The 27,645-nt window shown below is 40.0% G+C and overlaps 1 protein-coding gene across 2 annotated transcripts; it reads left to right on the top strand.

Annotated features, from left to right (window-relative positions):
- The first annotated feature begins 1,429 nt into the window (after nucleotides 1–1,429).
- On the top strand, nucleotides 1,430–27,645 carry uhrf1bp1 (UHRF1 binding protein 1). 2 transcript variants are annotated; one of them, XM_034695548.1, is made up of 21 exons: nucleotides 1,430–1,857; nucleotides 6,741–6,903; nucleotides 8,579–8,617; nucleotides 8,827–8,918; nucleotides 9,033–9,222; nucleotides 10,741–10,881; nucleotides 10,968–11,138; nucleotides 11,507–11,687; nucleotides 11,832–11,918; nucleotides 12,600–12,770; nucleotides 15,028–15,173; nucleotides 17,142–17,283; nucleotides 17,465–17,658; nucleotides 17,751–18,955; nucleotides 19,076–19,248; nucleotides 19,335–19,459; nucleotides 19,634–19,784; nucleotides 21,470–21,738; nucleotides 21,941–22,049; nucleotides 22,237–22,328; nucleotides 24,956–27,645. In XM_034695548.1, the coding sequence occupies exons 1-21, from the start codon at nucleotides 1,814–1,816 to the stop codon at nucleotides 25,070–25,072; spliced, it is 4,002 nt and encodes a 1,333-aa protein (XP_034551439.1). In that variant the 5' UTR covers nucleotides 1,430–1,813; the 3' UTR covers nucleotides 25,073–27,645. The 2 variants fall into 2 exon arrangements, with proteins under 2 accessions (XP_034551439.1, XP_034551440.1); XM_034695549.1 differs by having other exon boundaries at nucleotides 1,630–1,857; nucleotides 21,473–21,738; nucleotides 24,956–27,638.

The following is a 27,645-nucleotide window of genomic DNA, read 5'->3' as shown; positions in this document are numbered from 1 at the left end:
CAGAATCCCCTTTATTTTATTTATTTAACCTTTATTTAACCAGGTAAGTCATTAAGAACAAATTATTAATTCCAATCATGACCTGGCAATTTATTGCAGGGGTTCCCAAACTTTTCAGCCCGTGACCCCCACAAAATAGGTGCCAAAGACTTGCGACCCCCACTGTCCCTCAAAGTGAATTAATGTGGCTTCATTAAGCTGGTCTGCAGAATATTAGCCTACCTATATGAGCATGTGGCTGTGTTTCCTGTGACGCTATGAATTAACCAACTGCTACTGATAATTAACTGTTTACTAACCTTAAACTTAGGAGTCATCTGGCAAAAAGAAAGGCAGAAAACTCATTACATTTTCTATTTTCAAGGTTTTATTTCAAGGTTAGCTACTTTTTTCTTGAATATTTTTTACTATAATGTGTAAAATGTACTATTTCTAAGATAACTTAAAAAAAAACATTCTGGAAGACATCTCACGACCCCCCCATTTGTGTCTCTCGAACCCCCAGGGGGTCCCGACCATAGGTCCCGACCCCCACTTTGGAAACCCCTGCTTTATTAAACATGTATGTGCACACTAAAATAATTAATTTTGACTCAGCTTTTTATGCACAGACAAATGACGAAATAGTAGAGGTAAGGAGCATAAAGAACAAATATAAATGTGCGACCAGAATGTGTGTAAACATGGGATAGCTGTAGATGGCTCAAAAAGTATGTAGGCCTACTAGAAAACATATTCAACTCAACTCAACTCACTTTTATTTATATAGTACCTTTCATACATTCAAGCATGTGTGCTTCACAAAAGAACAGAGAGACAGAAACACACAGTAATAGTTCAAAGTGGAAATGAAAGGGATATAAAATACTTATTAAATAAAACCATTACAATCACATCAATAAAATAAGATCAGAGAAGTAACAGAAAAATAAAATATGATCCGTGTAATAAGATCAATAAAATAAAATCAGATGAGTATGATCAAAATGAATATAAAAATAAGAAAAAAATAATATTTAAAACAATGGTCATAATGGTCTCAATGCAGTGAAGGGCTAATATCCAGAGGAAGATGGTTGAACAGTTTTGGTGCATACAGTTGTTCTGGGGAAAATATTAAATATAAAAAATTAAATATAATATAATACTATTATACCAACCAATCCAGGTGCTTTGTGGACTTGGAGAAGGCTTACGACTGTGTCCCCCGAGGTATCCAGACACCTGAATCAAAAAAAAAAAATACATTCTTCTTAATATTTCACATACAGCCTATGGCTATTAGTAGCTTCTTTCTAACAAGCATGCTGTATTTGAATAAAATAAAAACACTGCCCCAAAAATGCATGTAATTACTTGCAATTATCGAAAAACTTCTAAAACCAAACATTGTACATGCTGCAATAACGAACATACAGCCGGGAAATGTAGTTTTACTTGTATGTTTATAACATTCTATCATGATTGGTCATATCTCCGCACCTCCACCCTGCTGTCGTCCCCCGAAAATCCACAAGATGGCGTCTTTGTGTCGTCGAAGCTACCGTGTTTTGTTTGTGGAGTAGTGTGTGTTTTCATGCGTGTGTGTTCCTGTAGGTTTGTATGAGTGTGAATGTGTGTGCCTCTGTGTGAAAGAGGGTCAGCGGCTGTCTGGTATTCAGAGAGGTAGCTGCTAGCCTGTGCTGAACCAGCAGCAACGGCTAAAAGATGCACACCACTAGCGACATGTCCGAAATAGAGATGCCTCGGAGCTAATGTTTGTTTATTTCATTGAAAAGACGCTGTTAGTGTTACATTACAAACACTAGCAGAGATGGCCGGGATTATTAAAAAACAAATTCTGAAGCATTTGTCAAGGTAAGTCACATTTTTGATGATGTGTTAGCAGATTAGCTCAGCTGGATGATGTGTGTAACGTTACAACCTTTAACGGTAGTTGGTTTATATTTGAGCTACATTGATTTCCATGGTGGAAACCCTCCATTAGCCTCGCGCTAACATGTTTGAACAGCCTCAGGAGACGAGAGGAGACTTGACGGGGACAGTGAACGCATCACATCCCCTACCTCTATAATGGCGTTTATCATATCACTATTATTAATAAATGCACGTGTGGGTAAAACTGTTGTATGTTACAGGCTAACGTTGTATTTGCAGTTCTTAGGAACATTTTTGGGTTTAGTGGGCCTAACATACCCGTTGCTGTTTAACCGTTACCCTCAAAATCTACTGACATCTTTTATCCTTGGGGTCAATTTCCCCCCAGCCATTTAAACCTCCATAAACTGATTGTTACCCATGTGTATGTGTCAGGTATCATGTGTTTATTTGTTGCCTATCTAAGTAGCACTTTAAATCGAACATATTTTAAGCATAAACACAATTTAAAGCATTCAGAAGGACTTTATCTCTAAAACAGAACATCAAACTGCTGCGAGTTTGTCATGCTCTCGTCCGTCCTGCCTTGTTTCTATGTTATCCAAATGAAAGACACAGCCAGGACACATCATTGAATGTCTGTAGAGACATGGTGGCTGCAGTGGCGTGTCTAGAGGGGTGGCCAAGGGTGGCACTGGCGCCCCTTGAAATCCAATTGGTCATCCCAGGGGCCACCCCCAAATCCTAAACAGTGGCTGTTTCCGAAACGGCCTGCTACATACTACTTACTAATGTAGTAGGTAGTAGGTATTGCCTACTACATACTGCGTTTGAATTTAGTCTGTAGTATGACTGTTCTGTTCGATCTGTCATGCAGCATGATGAGCCAGACTTCGCTGGATTTCCGGTTTCGGAAAGCGGAAGTAAACAACGGCGAAGCCGATAAATAAAATGCTTATTTAGCATCCATTTATGATTTAAAAAAATTAAGAAGAGGTTTATATGGAATTTAATAATTTTCACAGCACCTAAAAACTGAGTTCCACCCGTCAAAAAAAGAAGAGAAAAGAAAAGGCAAAACGAGCGCTGTGCATTGTGGGAAACAGTACACGAGGCAGACTGGTCCAATGCATGCTGTGAAATTTTTCTGAATCAGTAGACATCCGGGGAGTTTTGGCATACTGCAGATTTTGCTCTTGCTCACATACTACTTACTACATACTGAATTTTGGCCAAATCAGTACGTACTGCTAGTATAGTAGGCGGTTTCAAAAACAGCTTATGATTGGCTGTTTGTCTTGTCAGAGGTGGGGTTTCTGTTAAAATCTATAATTTGGGATGAGTTAAAAGGCTGACAGTAGGTTTCTTCATTAGTGCCAGATTTATGCCACTTTGTCATGTTTTTTTTTTTAAAGTCAAAAGTGATAGAACAACTGTTAAATACTTTAATGAAAGTAGGTTGTGAAGACAGAAAGGGTAAATGTTATTTATGTGTAAATGCCCTGGCCACCCCTGCCTATGTGAGAGCCTCAGTTGGGCCACCCCGGTCAAAAAGTTCAGGACACGCCCCTGGGTGGCTGGAAATATTATATCTCAATCTAAAGGTTTGTGGTTCGATCCCAGCTCCTGCAGTCACATGCGGAAGTGTCCTTGGTTATAGTGACCTCAATATCATCCAAAACAACCAAAACAAATGTGTGTTAAATGTTGATATTTCTTATGTTATATACAGCTAAAACAGCCTGGGGTCAAATTGACACCGATGCGTAAAACATTTTTTATAGGAAATTGGAACATTTCAATTTTGCGTTTCCCAGTTGTCTCCATTAAATTAGGAAAAGTCATGAAATATGAAGCCAAAAAAATGATGTTATTAATTTAGAGATGTTAATGGGGTCCAATTGACCCCAAGGATAATAGGAGGGTTAAAAAGCTTCCCCAATAATGCCTTTATAACATTTAGTTTTCAAGACATTTCAAGAGCTCCAGATTATCTGAATAATCATACTTCTCTTAAATTAGCTCTCCATATTTTCTTCTTCATGTTTGCCCAATACAGTTAGAAAAATGTCATCCTCTAATAAAAATAAAAATTAATTCATCAATTACATACATACAGAGGATTTATTAATGTATGCCAGCCCATAATCTGGAGAAGACTTAGTTTGCTCAGTTGTATTTAACTGCTTTGGCCCCCTGCGCATGACTTAATGAATGAAAATCAGCTTTTGTTTGTTGTAACAGTCTTTAATGCTCCTTACATTTTGTGCGATCACACTCCTTTTTTTTTCTAAGCAACACTCATTCTTATTCTGTCTTGCACAATGGCCACAGACAGCCAAATATTGTATTCCAGTCACCTTCAGCATCCTCTCTACAGCAGGCTGCAGTTATTTCCTCTGTACCTGGTGTTACTTCCTCCACATGTGATGATGCTCCTGCGTAGTCAGGAGACAAAGGGCCTGCTTTGTCTCCCCTAAATGTTTTTTAATTGCAGGATGTGCAGCATTTTCTGTTGCTGTCAGCTTCACAGCACCACAGTGACTTTGACGTTTGTTTGGGTGGGAGTGAAATGTTGATTTTCAAGGCCCTGTGTTTACCCCAGCTGGAAGGGGTGATGACTTGAGGTAATAACAAGAGTAGATGGTAGCCAAATCAGTCAGAGCCCCTTGATTTACCCACTCATATTCTTCCTCTTGCTGTTGTCTCTGTCACTGAATAATTTAAATAGATATTTTTTTACCACACAGAGAGGGCGGACACTTACTTGATGGGCAGGCATGCTTGTTAATGTTGGTCACAGCTTGTTCTGTAGAAAGAAAAGAGGCTTTGTAGAGTACTTGTCTGTTATGTTATCATGCAGCGTGCCGCCTGAAAAAAAACAACCAAATAAAATCTTTACTTCTTCTTCTTCTTTAACTTTTTTAAGATTTCCATGTAGCCATCAGACTCAGTGTAGAATTATCTATACCAGGGGTTCCCAAACTTTTCAGCCCGTGACCCCCAAAATATAGGTGCCAAAGGCTTGCGACCCCCAATGTCCCTCAAAGTGATTTAATGTGGCTTCATTTAGCTGGTGTGCAGAAAATGACCCTACCTATATGAGAATGTTTCTGTGTTTCCTGCTCCGCTATGAATTAACCTACAGCTACTGATGCTTTTAATCATTAACTGTTCAATAACCCTAAACTTAGGAGTCATCTGGCAAAAAGAAAGGCAGAAAACTCATTACCGTTTCTATTTTTAAGGTTTAATTTCAAGGTTAGCTACTTTTTTCTTCAATATTTTTACTACAAATGGGTAAAATGTACTATTTTTAGATAACTTCTGTCATTCAACTTTTCTATTGCACTTTTTTAGTATTTCTTTGTTCACCACAAGTTAGCAAATTTTATATAAATAATACAAAACCAACAAAGAGAAGAAAAAATGAATAAATACAAAAAAAAATAATAATAATAATAATAATGATAATAAGGAAATAGTACAAATTAATAGTACAAACAAAAAAGGAAGATAGACATAACAAAACAAGATGAAAAAAAAAATATATATATAAATTTCTTTTAGATAACTTGAAAAAAAAAACATTCTGGAAGACATCTCACGACCCCCAATTTGTGTCTCACGATCACACTTTGGGAACCCCTGATCTATACAACAGATATGATCAATAGTTTCTTCCTGCAATGCTATCCTGTTCGCTGTGTATTTATCTGTAATACTATAAACTTAAACCAAGATACACACAGGTTACTTCTACAACCACTTAAAGGGCTGTTGGATTTTAACCCGCCTCTTCAAGGCAGTTCATTTGCATTTATTTATTGTGTATAAATCCGAAGCCAAACAATTCTAAAAGTTTGCACAATGACTTCTTTCTTGATGTTAATAAGCTGCAGAAAAATAATTAAGAGAACACCCATGAACTTAATCTGATACTAATCTTTGTAATCAGCCCGCATTGTTGATTTTAGAAACAATGGCACCAAAGTTATCTTTGCTCTGATGTTGGTTTAAATCAATTACAGATAAATAGAAACAACAACAAGGCGACTGTGTTAAAATACTTCATGTACAGTTGAATCATGACGAATCACGTGAACTCGCTCTACGCTTGACGCTTTACTTTCAGAAGGCACTTAGTGCATCATGGCTGCTGTTGTACTATTTGAGTAAAACCTAAATGTGCATGTTTTGGCAGCAATAGTGGAAATGTAGTTATATGTTGCTTTTAAGCTTTGACTGGATTGTCAGGCTAATCGTGCACAGCATGATGTTAAGCATTGAATTGTCATATTTTAAGACCAATTAGACCTCCTCCACACATCCTCATTAGTTTATTTAACATGATTAAGAATCAAGTAGCTCTCCTACGTTACAGCAAGGCTGCTGCCTTTCACAGTCTCTCTTGGTTGATTCCTGTAGTGTAATTGGAATCTGCCACAACCATGTTGAGTCATGTGGTGTGTGTGAAATTACAATACTCAACAAACTGATTTGCTATGATTGCTGCTATATTTACCCTGTTTGGGTTGCAGCTTGTATTCTGGGCATTAGCAGACTCAGGAAGGTTAACCACAGTTGCAGGGGAGCTGCGTGAGTCTGGAAAGGAGGCTGCTTTCTCCTGCTCCCTGAGATGACTCATTCAGCTGCACTACTTCTCGTCCATGCTGCATAATTGAATTTTGTGCGTTTGTGTTTCCCAGATCATCAGTGACGTATTCTGATGAAGTCAAGTGTTTCCCCTGATAAATGCTTAACGAACCTCCAGATTGAAGTCGCAGGCTGTTGTGTTTTTTTTTTTACCATAAAATGTTTTGTTTTCATGCCTTTTATTCCTGGCTCATTTCCTTTACCAGGTTCACCAAGAACCTCTCCCCGGATAAGATCAATCTGAGTACGCTGAAGGGAGAGGGGCAGCTCTCCAACCTCGAGCTTGATGAAGAGGTCCTGCAGAACATGCTCGACTTGCCCACCTGGCTGGCTGTCACCCGGGTCTACTGCAACAGAGCTGCCATCAGGGTAGGTCACTGACTAGTCAAACCTGATTGTGTAGCTTGTCAGACAGGTGATTTCTCCCTCAGGGGACCATAAAAAACAAAAAGCAGGTAAAGAATCAGGTCACAATTCATACCATTTTACTAACAATCAGAACAAACAAAGGCTCCCTGGTTATCGACGTGCTGCTTCTCAGTGCACACAGGGTTACAGATGAAATGAAGAGTGGCAGTAACACAGAGATAAGCACTGCTACAGGCACCGTGGAGGACATTTTGATCCTCCAGACCAGCACTGGTTGTTGATAATAGAGAGGCAAGCAGTGATTCAGAAGGACACGAAAGGCCAGAGGCCAGAGAGAGCCACAGAAAAGAACTGGCTGCTGCGCACTGAGCTGTCAGGATGGTCGGTTTGTGTTTGCAGAGCTCTCGACAGAACTACACGTTGGGACGATTTACGTCACATTGAAATATATTTAAAGATGTACGTTGATACAGCTGAAGTGTGTTTTCACATTACATGCATCTTTTAACATCTAAAAACTCACTTTGAGTTATGAGTGTTTTTTTGTATAGGAAGTATATTGTTTGATGTTGTAAAGTGTTGCATATGATATGTTTGAGTGAGTGCTGACTCTAGTGAAAAGCAGCAACTGCTTGCTTTGTGGTATTCACTTGTTCTTTTTTCACATATTTTCACGAACACCACGAGCAAACCTCACCTATAAAAGCTCCATTGAAGGGCTAAATACATTCTGGTGTTATATTAGTCAGTACAAGCTCCCCTTTGCTTTCAGCCGCATGTATGTGGAGATGTGTGATAAGTATGAGTAACTTTTTTGGTTTTTTTTGGTTTTAAGTTTTTATTCAGAACAAAATTGAAACATGTTTTGCAGCTAGTCAAAGTAACAAAGCATTTTCCAGAAAGTAAAGAGATAAACATTCTTATAAAATGAGGTGGTAATAGTGGTGAGAGAAATAAATATTTTGTAAAAGAAAATTCAAAGCCATTGTGAATAAAAGTAGTGTGTGTGCCGGGATTGATAAACAAATAGGATCATTGTCGTATACATCTATATACATGTATATACCCTTACCTACATGAAAACATTTAAAAACATATACCTGTACACGTACAAACCCACTAACCCATTCAGGCTAACTGATAGATCAGTAAAAGAATGTAAATAAGCTTAAAGTAAATAAACTCTCACGTACACAAGTACCCAAGCTTACAGATTTAAATCTTCACATACTCAGAAAGAAAAGAAAAAAACATTTTGAAAAAACTTGTAAAAGTGATCAGTGAACAAATGAATTAAACCAACTAACTCAAATCAACAACTTGGGACCCTATACACCCATAGGGAGATATACAACAGAAAGGGAAACATGGGGGGGCAGGGGCAGGGGCAGGGTCTAGCTGCTTGTATGTGTTCCTGAATCATGAAAACTTGCATTGACAACAATGAACTATGTACAATGTATGGGTTATTTTGTTTAGACATGTTTTAATCCCACATGAGCACAGGAAGCTGAGACAGAAATCTAAAAGAGACACAGTTTTTAATTGGAAAAAGTAAGTCTGTGGTATAATAAGAAAAACAGTAGCTTATTACGTTGTGAATGATAAAAAGGTGTAAAATATGGCTGTGGCAAGTGCTTCTGACTGACCTTGTGGACTTTGCTGTTCTTTCTAGATACAATGGACAAAGTTGAAAACAAGCCCCATCTGCCTGGTAAGAATTATGTTATTTCCAAACTCCTTACTTTGGAGTTGATCAAGTGTTACCCTTCATATTTGTTTTCCTGTCTTATTCTACCTAGAAGACTCACTTACTCCATAGATTATGTTGTCTGCCTTGCTGTTATTGGTTCATGTTAGCATAAATTTAACTACAATAAATGGAGAAGTAGCCTGAACACTGTTGTTTCCTCTTCCATGCAGTTCTTGGACAAGGTAGAGGTAGAAATGAGGACGTGTGAGGAACCCCGTCCACCTAACGGCCCCTCCCCAATAGCTATTACAGAAGGCCAGAGGTAAGCCTGCAGGAATCTTGTGTTAAGCCAACTCATTTTCAACACTCAGCAACATTACATAGTGCAAACGCAGCGGCTGTTTCCCTTTCTCACGTTTGCGTTGTGTATTTGCAGCGAGTACGGCTTTGCGGAGAAGGTGGTGGAGGGCATGTCTGTGAGGATCAACTCCATCACCATCAAGGTGCAGTCACGTGCCTTCCACGCCTCCTTCGAGCTCTGGCAGCTACAAGGCAACAGCCTCAATCCCAAGTGGCAGCGCAGTGACCTCCGCTACACCCGCGTCACCGACCCGAAGAGAGGAGAGGTATAATGTTGCACTGCACACTTTGACCCCCTCTTCAAATATAGATTTAATGATGCTGGCTGAAAGTTGTATGTACACTGCAAAAAAGGGTAGCTTAAAAAATAAGGTAAAAATCTTAATTCAAGGTGAAAATTTCTTAAAACTAGTGAAATGATCTGTCCATGCAGCAAGTTAATTTTACTTGATAAGAAGTCTTATAATGAGATTGTTAAATCTAGAAATAAGCAGGCTCTGAAAAGTATTAAAAAGGGTTGAAATACATAGAATATGCTGATTTTTAGCTCAAACTTCTTGGAAAACAAACTTCCTACAGCACATTATAAGTGAAATATACTGAATATAAGCAAAGAAAATCTCATGTATTTATTTTGTATACTTAATTTGAGCAAATGAAGGCCTGGGGAGAAGAAAAACAACACCAAATTAAGTAAAAAATGACTCACTATTAGAAAACTATGATTACGCTGTTTCTTGATATAAGCTGACTCATCTTAAAATAAAGCCTAATCCATCTTAAACTAAAATCTTTAAACCAGTTCCTATTCTTAGAATATACCTCTTAAATGTTTCTACAGAAACCGCAACAGCAAGCTGGATTACTGGGAACATTTAATAAATGTCAGGATTAACAACATATAACATCAAGAACACTATTAATAATGGCTCCGGGTTACTTCAAGACATTTAAAACAGTCTTAAGAGCGAAACCAAAACAAATATATTACCATGCACAGCAGAACTATGAGCAATCAATAAGGTACAAGCCGAATTGTGTCTTGAATAGATGCCCTATATGTTATTCTTAAATCAAGCAACTTGAAGTTGTTACTCAATCTTGAAACAAGTTTTATTTTGATGAGACTTTAGGTGAGACAACCTATGTAGCTTATTTTAAGAGTCATTCACTCAATTTAAGATTTCCAGACTAATTGAGACAATCAATTTAAGATTCAACCATACACACAAAGTAACACAAGTAAATAAATCTAAAAATAAGGTCATTCATCTGACATGTCTCAATCTAAGAATGAAAATCTTGGCAAGTGCCAAATTATTTGCAGTGTAAAATCTGCAGTTAATAAACCAATTAACCAACTGTTTGTGTTTTTATAAGCTTGAAAGAATTAACTGGGATGGACCACCATTTAAAATGAGCTTTTGTAATCTGCGTTTAGGAGATGTGTTTAAATATTGTAAAGTCTGATATTCTATGCTGTACATTTCAGAGTGAAAATGAGATCATTGCTTCTCCACCTCAGTTCCATCATGTATTTTAAATGTCACACAGTGTATTTTTTGCATAACTGTGGCGAACTGAAAGTGAGGTTTGGTTACAGAGGAGCTGCAGACTCAGCTTTCAAGCAAGCTCTGTTTCAGTTTTATGCCTTTCTTAATGTTTCATCACAGACATCATGATTACACTGATAACCAGTGACCTCTGGAAACAACATTTTACACGTTACAGATTGGTATCATGATCATACATTGATGATTTAATTTGCTTTTTGTTTCAACAAGGTGTTGACATTTAAGGAAATCAACTGGCAGAGTCTACGAATAGAAGCAGATGCTATTGAGAGTGACGACCAGGATCTTGGTAGCACCCCGTTACGTCTCATCACCAATCAGGGTCGCATTCGCATCGCTCTGAAACGCAGAGTAAGGCTTTGGTGCCACCGTTCTTTCATTGCTCTGTTATGACACTGCCATGAAATCAAGCTAATTTCTCAACTTTTCTCCTAAAGATAAAGGACTGCAACGTGTTGGCATCCAAGCTGCTTTTCATTCTGGACGACCTGCTGTGGGTGCTGACGGACTCTCAGCTCAAAGCCATCATCCATTACTCCAAATCCTTAAGTGAGGCCATGGAGAAGTCTGCCCAGCAGAGGAAGAACAGAACTGCTGAGTCTTTACAGGTCCATTCTACCTCATGCTCATGAATGTTTGGGGCAAAGTAGAATAATGCTATATGTCTGCAGACTTCACAAGTGTCTCTTTATGATGTTTAGGACAAGGTCACATAATTTCAAATATAACATTAGGAATATTAAGGGATAAATTAACAGACTTTGTGTCATCATAAGAGGAGATGGGATACACGTACAATTGTATAGACTTTAGTGCTTCTATGGCCACTACAGGACTTTTTATTAAAATATTTCCACATATTTCGGTTAGTTTTGTGTTCAAGTCTCTGTTAAAAAAAGATGTTACAAGATATTCTGTCTTAAATTTGTCAAATCAACTTGTTTTTTTGGATGTTTAACCTCCTCTTTGTTTACAGACTGCTCCTCCATCACCTGGCCTCCACAACCTATGGGCAGACCCCACACCTCCCCCCACTGGCACCCCCAACAGCACAAGCCAATACTTTGACCTCTATGACGTCAAGGAGTCTTCCTACCACACCTTCATATCCCGCTTGGACTTACACATATGCAACGACAGTTCTTCATTAGATGAAGGTTAGGAGGATATTAATGCTTCTTTGTTTCAGTCCAAATTCAATCCCTGAGTTCTCAAAGGACTCCCTGAAACAGTGATTTGCTAAGCATTACAGGATAATAGAGTTAAGCTGGTTTTAATAGCTATCATGTGATTTTGTACAGATGAGTCCCCCCCACCGGGCCTGCAAGGTGCCATGCAGCTAACATTCAAGAAGCTGGGTTTTGACTACTACCCCGTCCACAGACCTGGTGAGTGTGAAAGCAGGCTTTCTTCAGGCTATGATTTTACCACATCTTACCCAGAGGCTCTGTCCCGCGCCCACCATAACCACAGCATTCATTCAGGCCGAACTGATAGGAGGATTACCGTTCAAGGAGACTAATGCCCGCCGTCATTATTCTTTGAGGAATTTGTGGAAGTGTGGAAGAATGTAGAACAACAGAGCTGCCTCTGCAAGTTATTATGGTCAATTAAAGAAAGACAGAGGAAAAGACAGCGAGCTAAAACACAACGGGTTCATTCAAAATTCAAGTTTTCCAATGTAATCTCAATAGAGGAATGATTTTAAGATATCAACACAATACAACTTTATATAAATATGTAACCACATATAGTGAGTGCTCATATGCATGATACCAGCTTTGAAAAGGGGGGAGATTGTTGACACAAGGTTGGAATTTCCCTGCAGTTCTCACTTTCAGGAACAGATCTACAGTATGGAAAGTTATGCTGAACAAATTTCAGGAGCTTTTACACAAAGACATGAGCTGGTAAATAAACAGTCCATATAAAAGCCACATTGGGCCCTGACCAGTGTTTGTGTGTGTAGGGTCGTAGAGTTCACATCAGATTTTCTTCACAGGAATTTGGTTCAAAGCCTAGAACCATTGCTGAATCATATCTGCCTTCTTGCTGCTTGTTCAATACAGCTGACGGATGTCGACACTGGGAACGCCACTGTGGAGCCATGGAGGCTCAGCTTCAGTGGGCTGCCAAGCTGCTGCAGGAGTACCAGAAGAGAGCAGAGGTTTCTGGGTTCCCTGGGCCGCAAACTGAGACACCCCAGACAAATAGTAACTCCTTTGAAAACTCTGGTGCAGGTAAGGGGCTATAATTCGTACATGAGGTTGCAAGACTTGTTATGGGAAGTTAAATAGTCATCAAAAATACTAACTCAAATACAATCAAAAAACTGCAAGATAAGTGGACACCTGACCACCAAGCATCTGAGCTTGTCAGACATCAACCCCGTCCTCCATCAGCAGCTCCACTGGCTCCCGGTCAAATTCAGAATCACCTTCAAAACCTTCCTGTATACATTTAAGGACATTCACAACCTCGCCCCCCTGTATCTGTCTGATCTCCTCCACATTGCCACCCCCTCTCGCTCCCTCAGGTCTTCCTCCTCCTTCCACCTCTCTGTGCCCTCTGCCCGTCTCAGCACCATGGGGAGCAGAGCCTTCAGTCGCTCTGCTCCCCAACTCTGGAACTCACTCCCACCAGACATCAGAAATATCGACTCTCTACCCCTCTTAAAACTAAGACTCAAAACCCATCTGTTCCAATCTGCAGTTTCTGTTTAATTTCCTCTGCTTAATTTTAACTTGGTGTTCTTTGCTTGTTGTTCTAATTTATTTTATTGTGTTATTGTATTTATTGTGTTTTAATCCCTCTGTAAAGTAGCCTTGAGAGTTGAGAAAGGCGCTTTTAATTTTATTATTATTATTATTATTAGACATCGTTTGGTAGTACGATGCCTGAGTATGACCTTATAGCCCCTCCCCCCTCTTCTCAGAAGGCTTTCCACAACATTGTGGTGTGAGCCTGTGTGAATTTGTGCCCATTCAGACCAAAGAGCATTTGTGGGGTCAGGCTCTGATGTTGGGTGAGATGGCCTAGCTTGGAGTCAGCCCTCAAATTCCTCTCAAAGGCCCTCAGTGAAATTGAGGTCAGGGTGCTGCAGAGGTTAGTCAAGTCTCTGCATGCAAAATGTAGAAGACCATGTATTTATGGACCCTGCTTTTGGTGCAGGGGCAAATCAAAGGCCTTCCCCAGAAGGGTTACATAAATCTTAAAAGTGCCCAATTAGCTTGAATTTATTTGCATCCTTCAGCATCAAGGACTCACTGCTCTAACTGAGAGTGTTTTCCTAAACCCTTAAAAAACAGCCCTAGATTATTATTAGCATCCCTCCACTCCTCCACTAAAACGTTCAGGGCCCTCGATGCATTCCGGTGAAGAGAGTTTGGCAGCCTCAAAACCCTGAATCATCCGCCAAACTGCCAGATAGTGAGGCATGATTCATCACTCAAAAAGACACCTTTCCACTACTGCAGAGGCCAGCGGTGCTTCATGCCTCTCCAGCCTCGGGCTCTGCATTGTGATGAGAGGCTTGAGTGCTACCCAGTTTATAAAGCAAAACATGGCACAATTAATGTGCTAATGTTGCTTCCACAGTCAATTTCAAGCTCTGTAGTAAATGATACAACAGATGATGGATGCTTTGTACAGACAAAAAGCTCAAGCATTTCTTTGCCCTGGTTTGTGTAGGTTGTTTGTAGTTTAAAACCTCATAGCAGAGCTGCTGTTAGCTGCAAGGGTAAATAAAGTAGGGCATAAATATCCCTAGCAGCCACTGAGCATGTTACAACCCAATCTCAATGTTTCTCTCCAGAGATTTTATTGCTACATTCTGGGATTTAGGCACCTGTTAGTAATAGAGGTGGTCAAAGCACCTTAACACAATAATTAATTATAATAATAATGATGATAATTGATAAGATTTATATAGGGCTTTTCTAGATACTCAAAGTGCTTAACATGGTCTGGAAAGCAGATAAAGGTATAAGAGAAAAGAAAGACAGATCAGAGATGGGGAGAGAGTAGAGGTCATGTGTTGTAGTCTTGTTGCAGATGTTTGGAGGAAGAGAGTTCCAGAGAGTTGGGGGGGCGATGGTAAAAGCTCTGTCCCCAAAGGTGCAGTGCTTAATCTTGGTGATGGGGGACAGGAGGTTGGCATCTGAGGATCTGAGGTGACAAGATTGGGAGTGACGTTTGAGAAGGTTGGTCAGGTATAAAGGGGTGAGGTTATTGAGGGCTTTGTCGGTGATTAATAGGATCTTGAAGTGGATTAATGCTGTATGAGGAGCCAGTGAAGGTTTTCCACAGTATGGATGTGACCCCTCCTCAAACCTCATCACAAACCAATATGGGGCTCAATAACAACACAAAAGACACAAATCCTAATCATTGGAAATTATTATGATCTGAATAGAAACAGACAGTTTGTTTTTTTGCCTCTGTAAGTGATTATTTTTGTCCATCACTGATGGTTTCTCTTCTATATTCATACTTCAGATCATCAAGCCAGTCCCAAGGCCAGCCCCCCTGTCTCAGAGGCCGGATCCAGAAGGAGCTCTGCAGCGGCTCCTCCTGCACCATCACTGAAGAGGCTGCGATCCTGCTGCGTGGTGGTCAGGGTGGATGACGTGAACATTCACCAGGCAAGCTTTAATCACAGACTGATTTGATTTACCTGCTTTAAACAAGAGCTGTACATCAGTCAATGGACAGAGGGACTAAAAGCAGCCAGGCAGATTCTCTGATAAGGCTTGAGCTTGCTTTGCTAAATTAAATTTGATCTGTAACAAAGCTAAAGAGTAAAAGTAAAATAAATGAATATAACGTTTCCTAAGCACCAACAACCACTGGTTTTATCAGGATGGAACCCGGGTGAGATGGATGCTTTGTATACATGCATAAAATAGCATGCATTAGTCATCGGCTCCTCTTTAAACTGTAGCTTCACTGTCAGTGAGCGAACTAACATGAGTGTCATGTGCTGCAGTGTGCTCAGCACTTAAAGTCAGCTCAAACCAGATAAAGGCGGGTTGTATTAGAAACCCTGCAGACATCTGTCCAACAGGCCTCACTGTGGGAACAAAAGCCTCTTTCAACCAGCTGTCTGATGGGTTGTTTGATGAGATGTCTTATCTTCTGTGTTGATGTGTGGATTTTTGGAACCAAATTACTCCTCTTGGGAACTGCAACAGCAGAAAGTGCTGCTTGTAGGATAATAACTCCTGATGTTTTAACCCTCCTGTTATGTTCGTTTCTTAGGAACAGCAATAATGTTCCTGGGTCAACTTGACCTGGGGCATATTTAGTTATCCTAAAGTGTCCAAACCCCAAAAAATCCCAATAAACATTTTTTAATTTCATTATTAACTCCATGACTAACCTTTTAAATCAATATTTAGTCCAATGGTGTTCTTTAACTCTCACATCATTGTTCAATGAGGATAACTCACTTTTTTTTAATATACACTATCAGTCAAAAGTTTGGAAACACATTCTCATTCAAGGGTTTATATTTATTCAAATTATTTGAAACACTGTAGATTAATACTGAAGGCAAGAAGAATATGAAAGAACATATATGGAATTATTTAATTAACAAAAAAATTATTAAACAAACCAGAATATGTTTTATATTTTAGATTCTGTAAAGAAGCCCCATTTTTCCTTCATGACAGCTTTGCACACTCTTGGTATTCTCTCAGTCTGCTTCATGAAGTGGTCTCCTGGAATGGTTTTGTAATGAACATGAGCCTTGTCAAGAGTTCATTTGTAGAACGACTTGCCTTCTTAGTGTGTTTGAGACCATCAGTTGTGTTGTTCAGAAGGTAGGGTTAGTACACAATGGATAGCTCTATTTGACTACTGTTGTAATCCATATTATGGGAAAACCAGATTATTTCATAGTTTTGATGTCTTCAGTATTAATCTACAGTGTTGAAAATAATTAGAATAAATAAAAAACATTGAATGAGAAGGTGTGTCTAAACTTTTGACTGGTAGTGTACATTGGAAAGACCTAAATATAAATACAGTAGTTTTACATTACTTAGATTTTATTTTATAGCTTGAATTTTTTTCATTTTATTTACAATTTCTTTTTAGATTTTTGCACTTTAAAATAGGTCATTTTGACCCTCAACGTAACAGGAGGGTTAAGCAAAACAACTCCTTTGCCATAAATGAAAAGTTGACAGTTCCATCTGTGTCACTTCACCTGACTGCTCCACTGCCTTTTATCTGAGGCTGAGAAATCCCCTCTGCTCCTTCATCCTCTCAGGCTGCTTCTGCGGTTTCACTTTGGGCTTTTCACACTCTGCATCATTAAAAATGAAACAGTTCCAAGGTTATTTTAGGTTCAAAGGCTTTTGTAGTTCCCCGGTTTGATAGAGCAAGAATCCCCCAGGGGTAACTCCAAACTTTTATGGGCTCCACCTACACTTTGTGAGAGGAAGTGACCAATTTTCAGACTCCTGTGTTTGGATCTGTTTAGTGCAACATTTCTTTTCTTTCTCTTTTTTTGTGTCTTGAGTGAAAATAAAACATGAAAAAGTCACATCCCTCATTCAGTGATAATTCTAACACTGTTCTAACCTCTACAATTCATCATCCAGGTGTCATCAAGAGGTCGTCAAAACAAGAAGACCCAGTCTTTATTATCCTGCAACCGTAAATCCCTACGTTTCCCCGACAACGTACCTGCAGTTCATCTGCAGTTAACTGAATACTACTTCCCAGACAACCCTACTTTTTCAGGTATCATGCAGCTGAAACCTCTTTGCCTTACGCACACATTTTGCTTTAAGGTTCCATCACAAATATTTTCCATAAAAGCACAACCTCACTATTAAATGAACTAATGCAGATCTGTTTGATAGATTCAGCACTCATCCAGCTACTCTCTGATAAGCAGCTCTTGTCTTATTCCTTCCTCCAGTGCCCACAACAAACCTGTATGCCCAGCTGAACGGCCTCCAGCTCTGTGTGGACCCAGCCAGCATATTGTGGATCAATCTGTTCTCCAGGGGTTTGCTGCACACCCTGGACCAGGTCAAAGCGTTCTACCATTTGCAAGACAGCAGCAAGGCTGAAGAACATATAGATATTTGCATGGATGCAACTCAGCTCAAGGTGATAAACCATCTATTTTTTATTTAATGTAAAAAATAATATTTAATGTGTTGCCTTTTTTATGGATCATCTGTTTGTGTTTCCTGCTGTAGCTTGTGATACCTTTGGATTCTTCCATATTGGACCATCCAGAGCGTCCACAGTCCCTCTCGGTCACTGTACCTCAACTAGCTCTCAGCAACACCCACTACTGCCCCAATGGCTCCAAAGCTGATCTCAACAGCATCTATACCAAGTTTGCCAGCTGCCCTTTCTTCCAGAAAACACCACCCTGCCCCTACCCAAGAGACAGGAGTGCCTTCCACCCAATCCCGTCCACTTTCCTTGAGCTCTCCCAAGAAACAGAGCCCCAACCTCTGGACATTAAGAGGCTTCGATCCCAGGATGTCTGGTCCCTCAGTCTGTCCCGTGTGACCTTAGGTTTTGATGGCGCTCGGCGATTCCCCAAAGGCAGAACTCAACCTTTCGTGGAACCCTTTGCCATGTCTGTTTGGATTTGTCAGCCCACCGCCTTCAGAAGTAATTCACAATCTTCCTCCTTGAGTCCCGGAGGAGACCATCAGGCTTCTTCCGAACAGGAAAACACTCCCCTCGCCTCAGTCCACATTTTGGCCTCCACCGTCACTCCAGTGAAGATGTGGCTCAATCATTACCAGTATGTTGCCCTCTTGAGGATGAGGGATGCCATGGCTCGGTTGGGGGCAGAGCTGGGCAGAGATCTACGAGACGTTAAGCAGGCTCACGGCAAGAAGACAAAACCTGCCACGCTTTGTCTCGCCCTCCTAGTGGACACTACAGAAATGGGTCTCCTGTTGCCTGCAGTGTGCTCAGAGCCTGAAGGCGAGGTCCCTCATACCCCAGAGACAGACAGTCCGAGCATGACAGACTCTGACATGTCTCCCACTCATCATCCTGAAGAAATTGTCCCAGAGGACAACGGGGTGGAAATCGGCTACTCCGTCAGCACAGTCAATGAGAACTTTGTTGATGAACAAGGAGCAGTGGAGGAGGCATTTGAGGCAGTGGAGGGCGTGGTGATTGGTTTGGCGGCAGAGAACAACCCATCTCTATCACCTGTGCTGTCTCCAGGACACTCCCCCGCCCTCTCCCGCGAACCGTCCACCTTCAGTCTGGAGGGAGAGCTGTCCAGCGCCATCAACGTCACCAAGGATGTGACCAAAGATGCCTTAAGTGCCTCACTGGACCTGACTAAAGGAGCATTTTCAATTACAAAAGACGCCTTTAGTCTGCTGAGTCGGGGCTCTGGGATGAGCAAATTGTTCAGTGCACAGACGAAGTAAGTGCTAGTGCTCCCTTGCTGGGCTGTTGGCAACATAATGGTTGTGTGTCTGGAACTCATGCTGTGCACTGTATGCTTTTACTGGCCGATCCTTAACAACTGTCTGCATGTTCATAGGGAACAGGTCCAGCGTTTAGAGGGGCCCTCCCCCAGCCCACGCCACAAATCCATGAAGCAGTCGCCTTCCCAGCATTCCTTTGATAGTGCGATCTTGGACGGCAGCCTGGGGGATGAGAATCTCTCCGTGCATAGTGATTTCAGCGAGACCTTTGTTGTTCTTATGGACTCAGGTACTCAAAAAAAAAAAAAGTTTCTAAAGCAATTCTTCTAACCATACACATGTGACATTTACTGTAAGTTTGTCTTGTGTTTCCAGACTGTATGGGGGCCAACGTCACTACTCATGGTCAAGCAAGTCCAGTTCCAGGGACAGACAGACGTTCATCGGCTGAACTCAGCAGCTCTCTTTCCCACAGTATTGAGGATGTGTCTCAGGATATGGTGGGTATCTATGCTCCTGTCACAGGTTGGAATAAAATGCTCTGAATTAAAGTGATATCTCATAGATTAGTTCAACTCTTGTCCTCGGTGTTTTCAGATAAACTCAAGTTATTATTTAGTATTTGACTGCCAGGGATTGAAATGTGACATGATTGTAATGTGCTGTCGTTGCAGTCGTCAGTCTTGGTGCTGATCTTGAGTGGAACAGCTTGCACCATGGAAGTAAAGGGAGAAGACCAAGTTGTGGCTGTGGAAACTCAAAATCTGATCCCTGTGCAGATGGGCAACATCAGGGTGGCAGACCTGCATGCTGGACTTGTACAAGGTTTGCTTTTGTTACAATTAACGAACACTTGAAAAGTGATTTCGATTTAAAGCTCCAGTGAGGAGGGTTTTTTTTTTGAAGGTCTTGAAATGGACTTGAATTGAAACTGTTAGTGCTTTTCGAGCTACACAAACAAGAGACCAATAATCAACAAGATGTATTACTCCTATTTTCTTATATTCACTGCCTGAAACTGCTGTTGCAGGGTAGACGTCAGATGAATTTATTAACTAGCACATGCCGCCAAACCAGTCTTGGTTCAAACTTTCTCAATGAGTTCTACATTTGACTGTTAAATGACAATCAGATGATAGTTTACTAAAAACACCATTAGTATGCATTAAGGACAAGATCTGAGACAAGAGATGAGAGGCAAGGCAAGGCAAGTTTATTTATAAAGCACCGTTCATACAAAGAGCAATTCAAAGTGCTTTACAGAGTTAAAAACAAAAACCAGAACAGCAACTATCAACAAAAACACACAGCAAACACTTTGAACATTTACATTTTATATGCGGCCAGTTATGTTTGATCTACTCTCTCTGTGTACTTATGTAACTTAACGTACGTAGTAAATAGTGTTGGGTCTTGTTATTTATTTAAATTACGAGGGATTATTCTAAATAATCAGTCCCCTTCACTGCTCTGAAGCTCGTAACTTGCAGAGTATTATTGTCCCGCTAGACACAGAATCACAACTGATCTTGACTTAACCGAAATGAACCCTTTAATTAACAGTTTGTGTTGATTTTGGTGCCCCATTTAGACAAACAAAAAGTTCTTCAAAGGAGCTTTAATCACCTTTGAAGGAGCTTATATATGGACTGAGGTATTAAGGAATGAAAATAGGAAAAAACAATGTAGTTTTAGTTATTTTTACAAGATGATCTCACATAAGACTCTGAGAATCTGCATTGTTGAAAAAGAAACAATGTTGAACATCAAATTCGTTATAATTCTGCATCAAGTTGTAAAAACGCCCAAAAATCAGAATACAGGTACCACTTGATAAAAATAAAGTTCAGAACAAGTTAATTCATGCAGCATTGTTATATACAGCAGTTTGAAGAGCGCTTTGTCAAACAAACATATCACTAAACTTGGTCCACAACAAAAAGAACCCAAGAACCCGGCCAGTGAGAAAAGATAAAGTTGCAGACAGTAGTAAGCAATAAGAATAATTAAGGCAATACAGAAAAATCAAAGCAATGAAAGGAAAGGGGAAAGGATGAATAAAATAAAGGACTTAAAGGAAAACAAAGCAAGGAGATTAATAAGAAATTAAGGAGTTAAAAATGCAATACAAGAAGGACTTGACATAAAAGAAAGTCCTTAACTGAGCATTTAAAGGTGATTTAAAATGTTTCACTATTTCCTTAAGCCTTATCCCCTCTGGCAGGTCGTTCCAAAGCCGAGGGCTTGTGGCAGCAGTAACAACATTTTATTTAGATTTAATCCTTGACTTTGGAACAAACAGGAAGCCTCTGGAGGATCTGAGGCTGTGGGCTGACTCATGAGGTGTCAATGATTCTGTTATGAAGGTTGAAGCCAAGCCCAGCACACTGACAAACTGTCTCAACTCAAAAAAGAGCCTGACTGAGATCTTGTGTAGAAAGCATGCTGGGAAACGTTGCATTTTTTTTCCCCTCCCAAAATACTTACAGATATACTTTTACCTGTCTCAGCAGTTTCAGGTACATCCGTCCAGACACAGAATAACGAGGGCAGCAGAAACACTCCTGCAGTGTGCATGCGATCAGAAATGGGTCCATCTGCTGCCAGACACTCACCTCTGGCTGAGTCCTTAGGCTTCTTGGATATCAGAGTGCAGGACTTCCAGGCGGAGCTGTTATCCTCCACAGTGTCCAACATCGGCCCTTTTCTTGAAGATGAATTCAGTGTTGATGGTCAGCTCATGCAGTTACACTTGAGCAACATCAGAATCACTATTAAGGTTGGTTGTTGAGGTTGTAAAAATGTATTTTACTACAGTTTGTAGATGATTAAATATCTTATCGAAGTGGTCTATCCCAGTGGAATAAAGTAAATTGAGATACACCATAATATTGACTGCTTTCTTACAAAGGTAGTAAATGGTAAAGGATGTTGAACGTATATGCAGGTGGTTAACTGTCAGGATCTCTTGTTTCCTTCAGGACGACAGCCCCAAAATCTACCCTACAGCCCCTCAACCCGTCCCGTCCTCCTTCATAGTAGACATGCTGCTCCTGGAGCGTGGTGAAGATGGCATGATGAGGCTTAAAGGTGAGCAAGAAAACAACTTCATTCATGCACTCATGTAAATCTTGCCAGTAACGTGGTTCAACCTATATACCAGCAAGATATTTAACTATGGAAACCACAAGTCAAATACCATGCAACATCTGCTGTAACACCTCTACCAAAAAGCAGAATAGAAAGTAATCTGCTCTGTTGCTTTTTTGTTATGTAGCTGGAGGTTTGGACCCTAAACTCCTCGCAGGTGTTCCTCTGGATGGAGTGGATGATCTGAGCAAGTTCTACTTGGTTCAACAGAAGAAAGAGGTAGGGGAGACCAAGCAGTTATATACTGTTAGTGCTTCAGGTCAGTGTGTGAGCAGGTGTTACTTCTACATCCGACTTCTTTTTTGATAGGGGAATGGCCTAAAAGTTTCAGAGACAGTTTATTAGATATTGTTAAAGTTCTTTTACCATTTTTTTATTTTTTTTATTTTACATCCCAAATTAGATAGAAAGGACAAATAAGGCAATAGAAAATAAATCCCCGTTACCCTACCAACCCTCACCCTCCCAACTTCCTAAGGTAGTAGCCCATCTACGACCGTCCTATTACACATACTAAAAAACAGTACAAGTAGACACAGAGCCAACATAAGTATACATACACACAGTTCGATAATTACTGAAATTAATAACGATAAAAATAAATAAATAAATACACAAATAAGAAATTAGAAATTATATTTATAAAATAAAATTTAAAAAAAAGGGGGGGGGATTCTCTCTACAGCGCCCAACTCTGCTCACGCTGTGTCTCCAGCATCATCAGGAGTGACAGAGATCCTGTCTCTAATAAGGTTCATCAGGGGGCCCCAGGTCTTGTTGAAGGATGTTAGAGACCCTTTCTGTGAGAACCTTAGTTTCTCTAGTTTTAAACAGTTTAAGACATCTTGCAACCATCTATTGTGAGTCGGGGGGGATACAAGTTTCCATTTAAAAAGGATTAAGCGCCTGGCCAGTAAGGTGGTGAAGGCAATGACGTGCTGAAAAGTAGAGGGAACATTTTCCTTCGGTGGGAGACCAAACAGAGCAGTCAGAGGATCCGGTATTAAAGACATTTCAAGAGATTGACCAAGTGTATCAAAAATATTGGACCAGAAGTCGGTAAGTTTTGGGCATGTCCAAAACATGTGTAAATGGTCAGCTGGAGATCTTTTACAACGGTTGCAAGCATCACTATGATTTGGGTATATTCTAGCCAACCTAGCATTGGTGAAGTGGGCTTTGTGGAGTATCTTGCACTGCATCAGGCCATGCCTGGCACATATAGACGATGAGTGGACCAATTTTAGAATGTCTCTCCATTGGCTGTCTGAAATACTTGTTTCCAGATCATGCTCCCAGGATTCCTTATTGTTAAAGTTCTTTGTTTAATATAACTTCAATAGATAAAGAAGGCTTCTTAAAAAATGATGTTCAAGTATATACAGTTGTCCTCATAAGTTTAGATACCCTGGCAGAATTTGTGATTTTTTTGGGCCATTTTTCAGAGAATATGAATGAGAAGAGAAAAACTTTTTTTCACTCATGGTTAGCGGTTGGGTGAAGCAAAATTTTTATCAAACAACTGTGTTTACTCTTTTTATATCATAAAGACAACAGAAACTACCCAAGAAACCATGAATTCTGCCAGGGTATGTAAACTTATGAGCACAACTGTATTTACATGGACTGTAATATTATGTAGGTGTAAATATACCTCACAGGATAAAATGTGCTACAACTGAGAATTACTTTAAAAAACAAGAGTGAATAGTGTCAGTGATGGTTGTCCTGCAGACCTAAGTCCTTCCCAAAAAATGATGACCGGGGCGCTGGTGGCCTAGCTGTCTGAGCGCCCCATATAATAATTATAATACTAATACTTTATTTATATAGCACTTTTCAATACAAGTAACAAAGTGCTCCACAGTGGGCAATAGAAACAAGAAGAAGTGGAAAGCAAAATGAAGTGATTAAAAAATAAATGAAATATAAACTTAAAAACATACAAACTTATGAAACAGACCCTTAAAATCAGAGTTAAAATTAAATAAAATCACACAATAAAAGCTTTCCTGTAAAAATTTGTCTTGAGTAGTGACATAAAACACTGGACTGACTCTGCAAGTCTGATCTCCTCTGGCAGGCTGTTCCACAGTGTTGGAGCTCTGACCGAAAAAGCCCTGTCCCCTTTAGTTCTCAGACAGGTCCTTGGAACAGCTAGCAGAGCACTGCCAGAGGATCTCAGACTGAGACTAGGTTTGTAGGGGGATAAAAGCTCAGAGATATAGAGAGTGTCATGTATATATACATACGCTATAGTCCTTGTCACAGCGGTCACTGGTTCGACTCCCGGCCTCGACCATTTGCTGCATGTCTTCCCCTGCTCTCTGCTCCCCACATTATCTGTACCAAAAATATAACTTTGAAAAACTACAATAAAATGAACGAAGGCCAACACATTTGCAAGATCATCTTCTAAAATGTGCTGTAGCTGCTCCAGAGAGAGCTTTGGGGCTGTTTGTATCACAGTCACTGCACACAAAAGGACCTCTTTGTTTGCTTTTGTAGTGTGTATGAATGAAAACAAGCACTGTACAGGCTGTGCACAGCTCTGTATTATACTGCCACAAGGCTTCTTGTTTCTTTGTTTTATCTGCAGGTCGAGGTCTTGAAATGAAAGCTGAGTTACACTCACACCTTCTCATCATGTTTAAACTGTGTCTCCTGTGAGTGTTAAATACAGCTGTAATACTAGGGTACAGTTACTGGTCACAAGATTGTGTAATAGAGTTCTGATTACACCTGCTCCTGTCTCTCTGAATCTGATATCTGCTCCGTTTAGCCTGAAGCACCTGGCCAAAAAACTGGAGCTGTAACTAACCAATCCAATAATCTTGCTGTTTCAGATCATAGCCCTGGAGTCCCAGCTCTCTGAAACCAAGTCTGCTCTAAAGAAGGCCCTCAGTGACAGAGAGCTCCTCATTCTGGAAGTCAGGAAGTATGACCCCGCGTTCACTCTCTGAGTCTCTCTGGTTGTGCACATCATATTCACAGTTAGACCACTCCTGCTGGGGAACTGTGCTGGGATCAGGCTGAATGTCAGGAACCAGAAAGACTCATTCATGAAAAAGAAGACGACTGAGTTCCAGCTTTGGATCACTTCCAACTTATACACTGTCCATGAGATTACAGAAGAACCCCTATAATCACTATAACTAAAAAGGGGAACCTAGTGAACTAACCCATAGGTACGTTACAGGTACTATTTTTATCTGGCAGTCTAGATACTCCTCACTGCTGTACTAAACACCAATTATTCTGCTTCTTCTTTCTCATCCAAATCAGTGTGAACAGTGACGTTATTGTGTGATTTCTGTGTTTGTCACACAGCATGCAAGGGTAAATATCACCAAGCTTTAATTCTTTCCATTGTAGTATTTGTGTTACAGGCATTTAAGTTGTGCATACGCCAAAACCTCCTCTTCACATGCACTTACACTGCCAGACAGATGCTCCCCTTCCATAGCGCAACTTTCTGGTCAAGCATGCTTAATGAACAGTGTTCATTTACACACCGCTCATTAATAAAACAGACTCAGTACTATAGACTGCCTCTGTTAGGTGTTTCATTTTAAAGTATTGTGATATATATACATCTGCTGTTAGGAGTTGGTAGGTCGGGAAAACAATGCACTTTTTATTTTGAGTACAGAAAACAGAACACTGCTTTCATTGAGAGGGTAATGCATCTAATTCATCCACCTCAGTTGCTTTATCACCACGAAGGAATGGTTACACACTCTTATCGAGCTCTCAGAACGCGGGTTGGATCATTCCCAGTGTTATTCTTACTTTGAAATGTTGATCATGCTGCTTTTGTACTGTGAAACTGCGCTGTGGCTGAATGTTCACTCATGATGACACGCCTTTGGATTTTCCTCCCTCAGCTGGGGGAGAGCAGGTTGAGCAGCTTATGATTTTGTAACTGGGTTTTCTCTGTTTTCACGCTAACTCTATGGTTTAGAGAAATTTGGAGAGATTACAGCAGCAGCTACCACAGTTTTAAAACTTGATCTCCTTAAACTTGTTTTGTAACTCACTAGGAAACAAGTCCCACTGCTCATGTTTTTACTCCAGTGGACATTTACTATGCACTGCATAGTTTTAAGACATCACTCTGGATATTTTTTTACTTGTTAATATTTATTTAGATTCCTTTTAAGCATGTTTTTTTTTAATATTATACAGTGTTTTGAAGCCATATTGATCAAAGAATATGTCATTGTTTGTTTCTGATTTGTTGTAGATTTTTTCTTGCCAGATAAAAATTTCTGATACCTTCTGATACATTTCCATGCATATATTTGTTATGCATGAATACAAACAATGATGGACTTGTTCATCACAAAGACTGTAACAGTGTAACATTCATGTAATGAACACTTAATGAAAAGTTTGTCTCTATGAGCAACATTTTATGCACAAAGGTTCTATTGTGTAACATTGGTTCAGAGTTTACTCTGAGGTATGGTGATCCATCTTAGTGCTTGCAAAGCTGTTACCAACCTTCACTTTCATTTGTCATGTTCCCACTGTTTGCTCGTGAGACCCCTGGTGGCTGTGATTTGCCATTACACTCCCCATTCCTAACATCATTTGTTCTCTATCCTTCCTTTCTTTTTTCAAACACTGGTTGCCTTGCGAGTGTTGAATGACATATTTACATTCTTGAAAAGGAATGTGGAATATTTCAGCAATAGAAAGACAGCTTTGATCTGACCAAAAATATGTTAAAACAGTAACACTACACATGTTCATGTACAACTCTTCCATTTGTAAGTTGCCTAATATCAAAGAAAAAAAAGATCTACCTGACTCTCATCGTTTAGCTGCATGTGGAATCAATCCATCCTCACTCCATCAGTGTTATAGAGCAGAGATACTGCCCGTTAGCCTCAGTATCACCTCTAGTTGTGATCTATTTCTCAGTTTTTGATGTTGATGTTTTGCATGGCCTTAGTGGAAAAAGACACTTTCATGATATTGAACCTCCCATACTGGGTGCAACATGTAGCTGTTAAGGTTTGTCCCATTTTCTCTCTCCTCTGTCAGGTCTGTGTTAAGTAGCATCCATGATGTGTTGACAAACTGGTGCTCTGAGTTCTATCTGCTCATCACTTTGCAAAATGTGGAGATGGACAGATAATCAAGGAAAGCTGATGTCATGATTAGTGGTTTCTCTCTTTTCAAACGACTGAACGGGCAAAATGTCGCCACTTGAAAGCAGATGCATGTACTGGAGTGATGTATAATTTCTGCCTTGTGAATTATTTGCACTTGTGTGATACATTCACTGGAAATTGCACTTGTTCTCACTTCAGGGATTGCAGAAGAGTCCTTGTGAAATCTTCCGAAGTGATGCAAATGTTGGAGACTTTGTGGACAGTATTTTTGTCAGTTATGTGGAGTTACATTGGATTTTTGTAATGTCTTTATCACTTAATTAAGACTAATTTTAATCTGGTTCTGTGAACCAAAGCTAGTATGTGTAAAATATTTTAAAGATGAAAGAATAAATGATTAACTGCTGAACACA

This window comes from Notolabrus celidotus, chromosome 11, assembly GCF_009762535.1.
Source record: "Notolabrus celidotus isolate fNotCel1 chromosome 11, fNotCel1.pri, whole genome shotgun sequence".
NCBI lineage: Eukaryota > Metazoa > Chordata > Actinopteri > Labriformes > Labridae > Notolabrus > Notolabrus celidotus.
The sequence above is the reverse complement of the archived record's forward strand: the minus strand, read 5'-3'. Positions and strand labels throughout refer to the sequence as shown.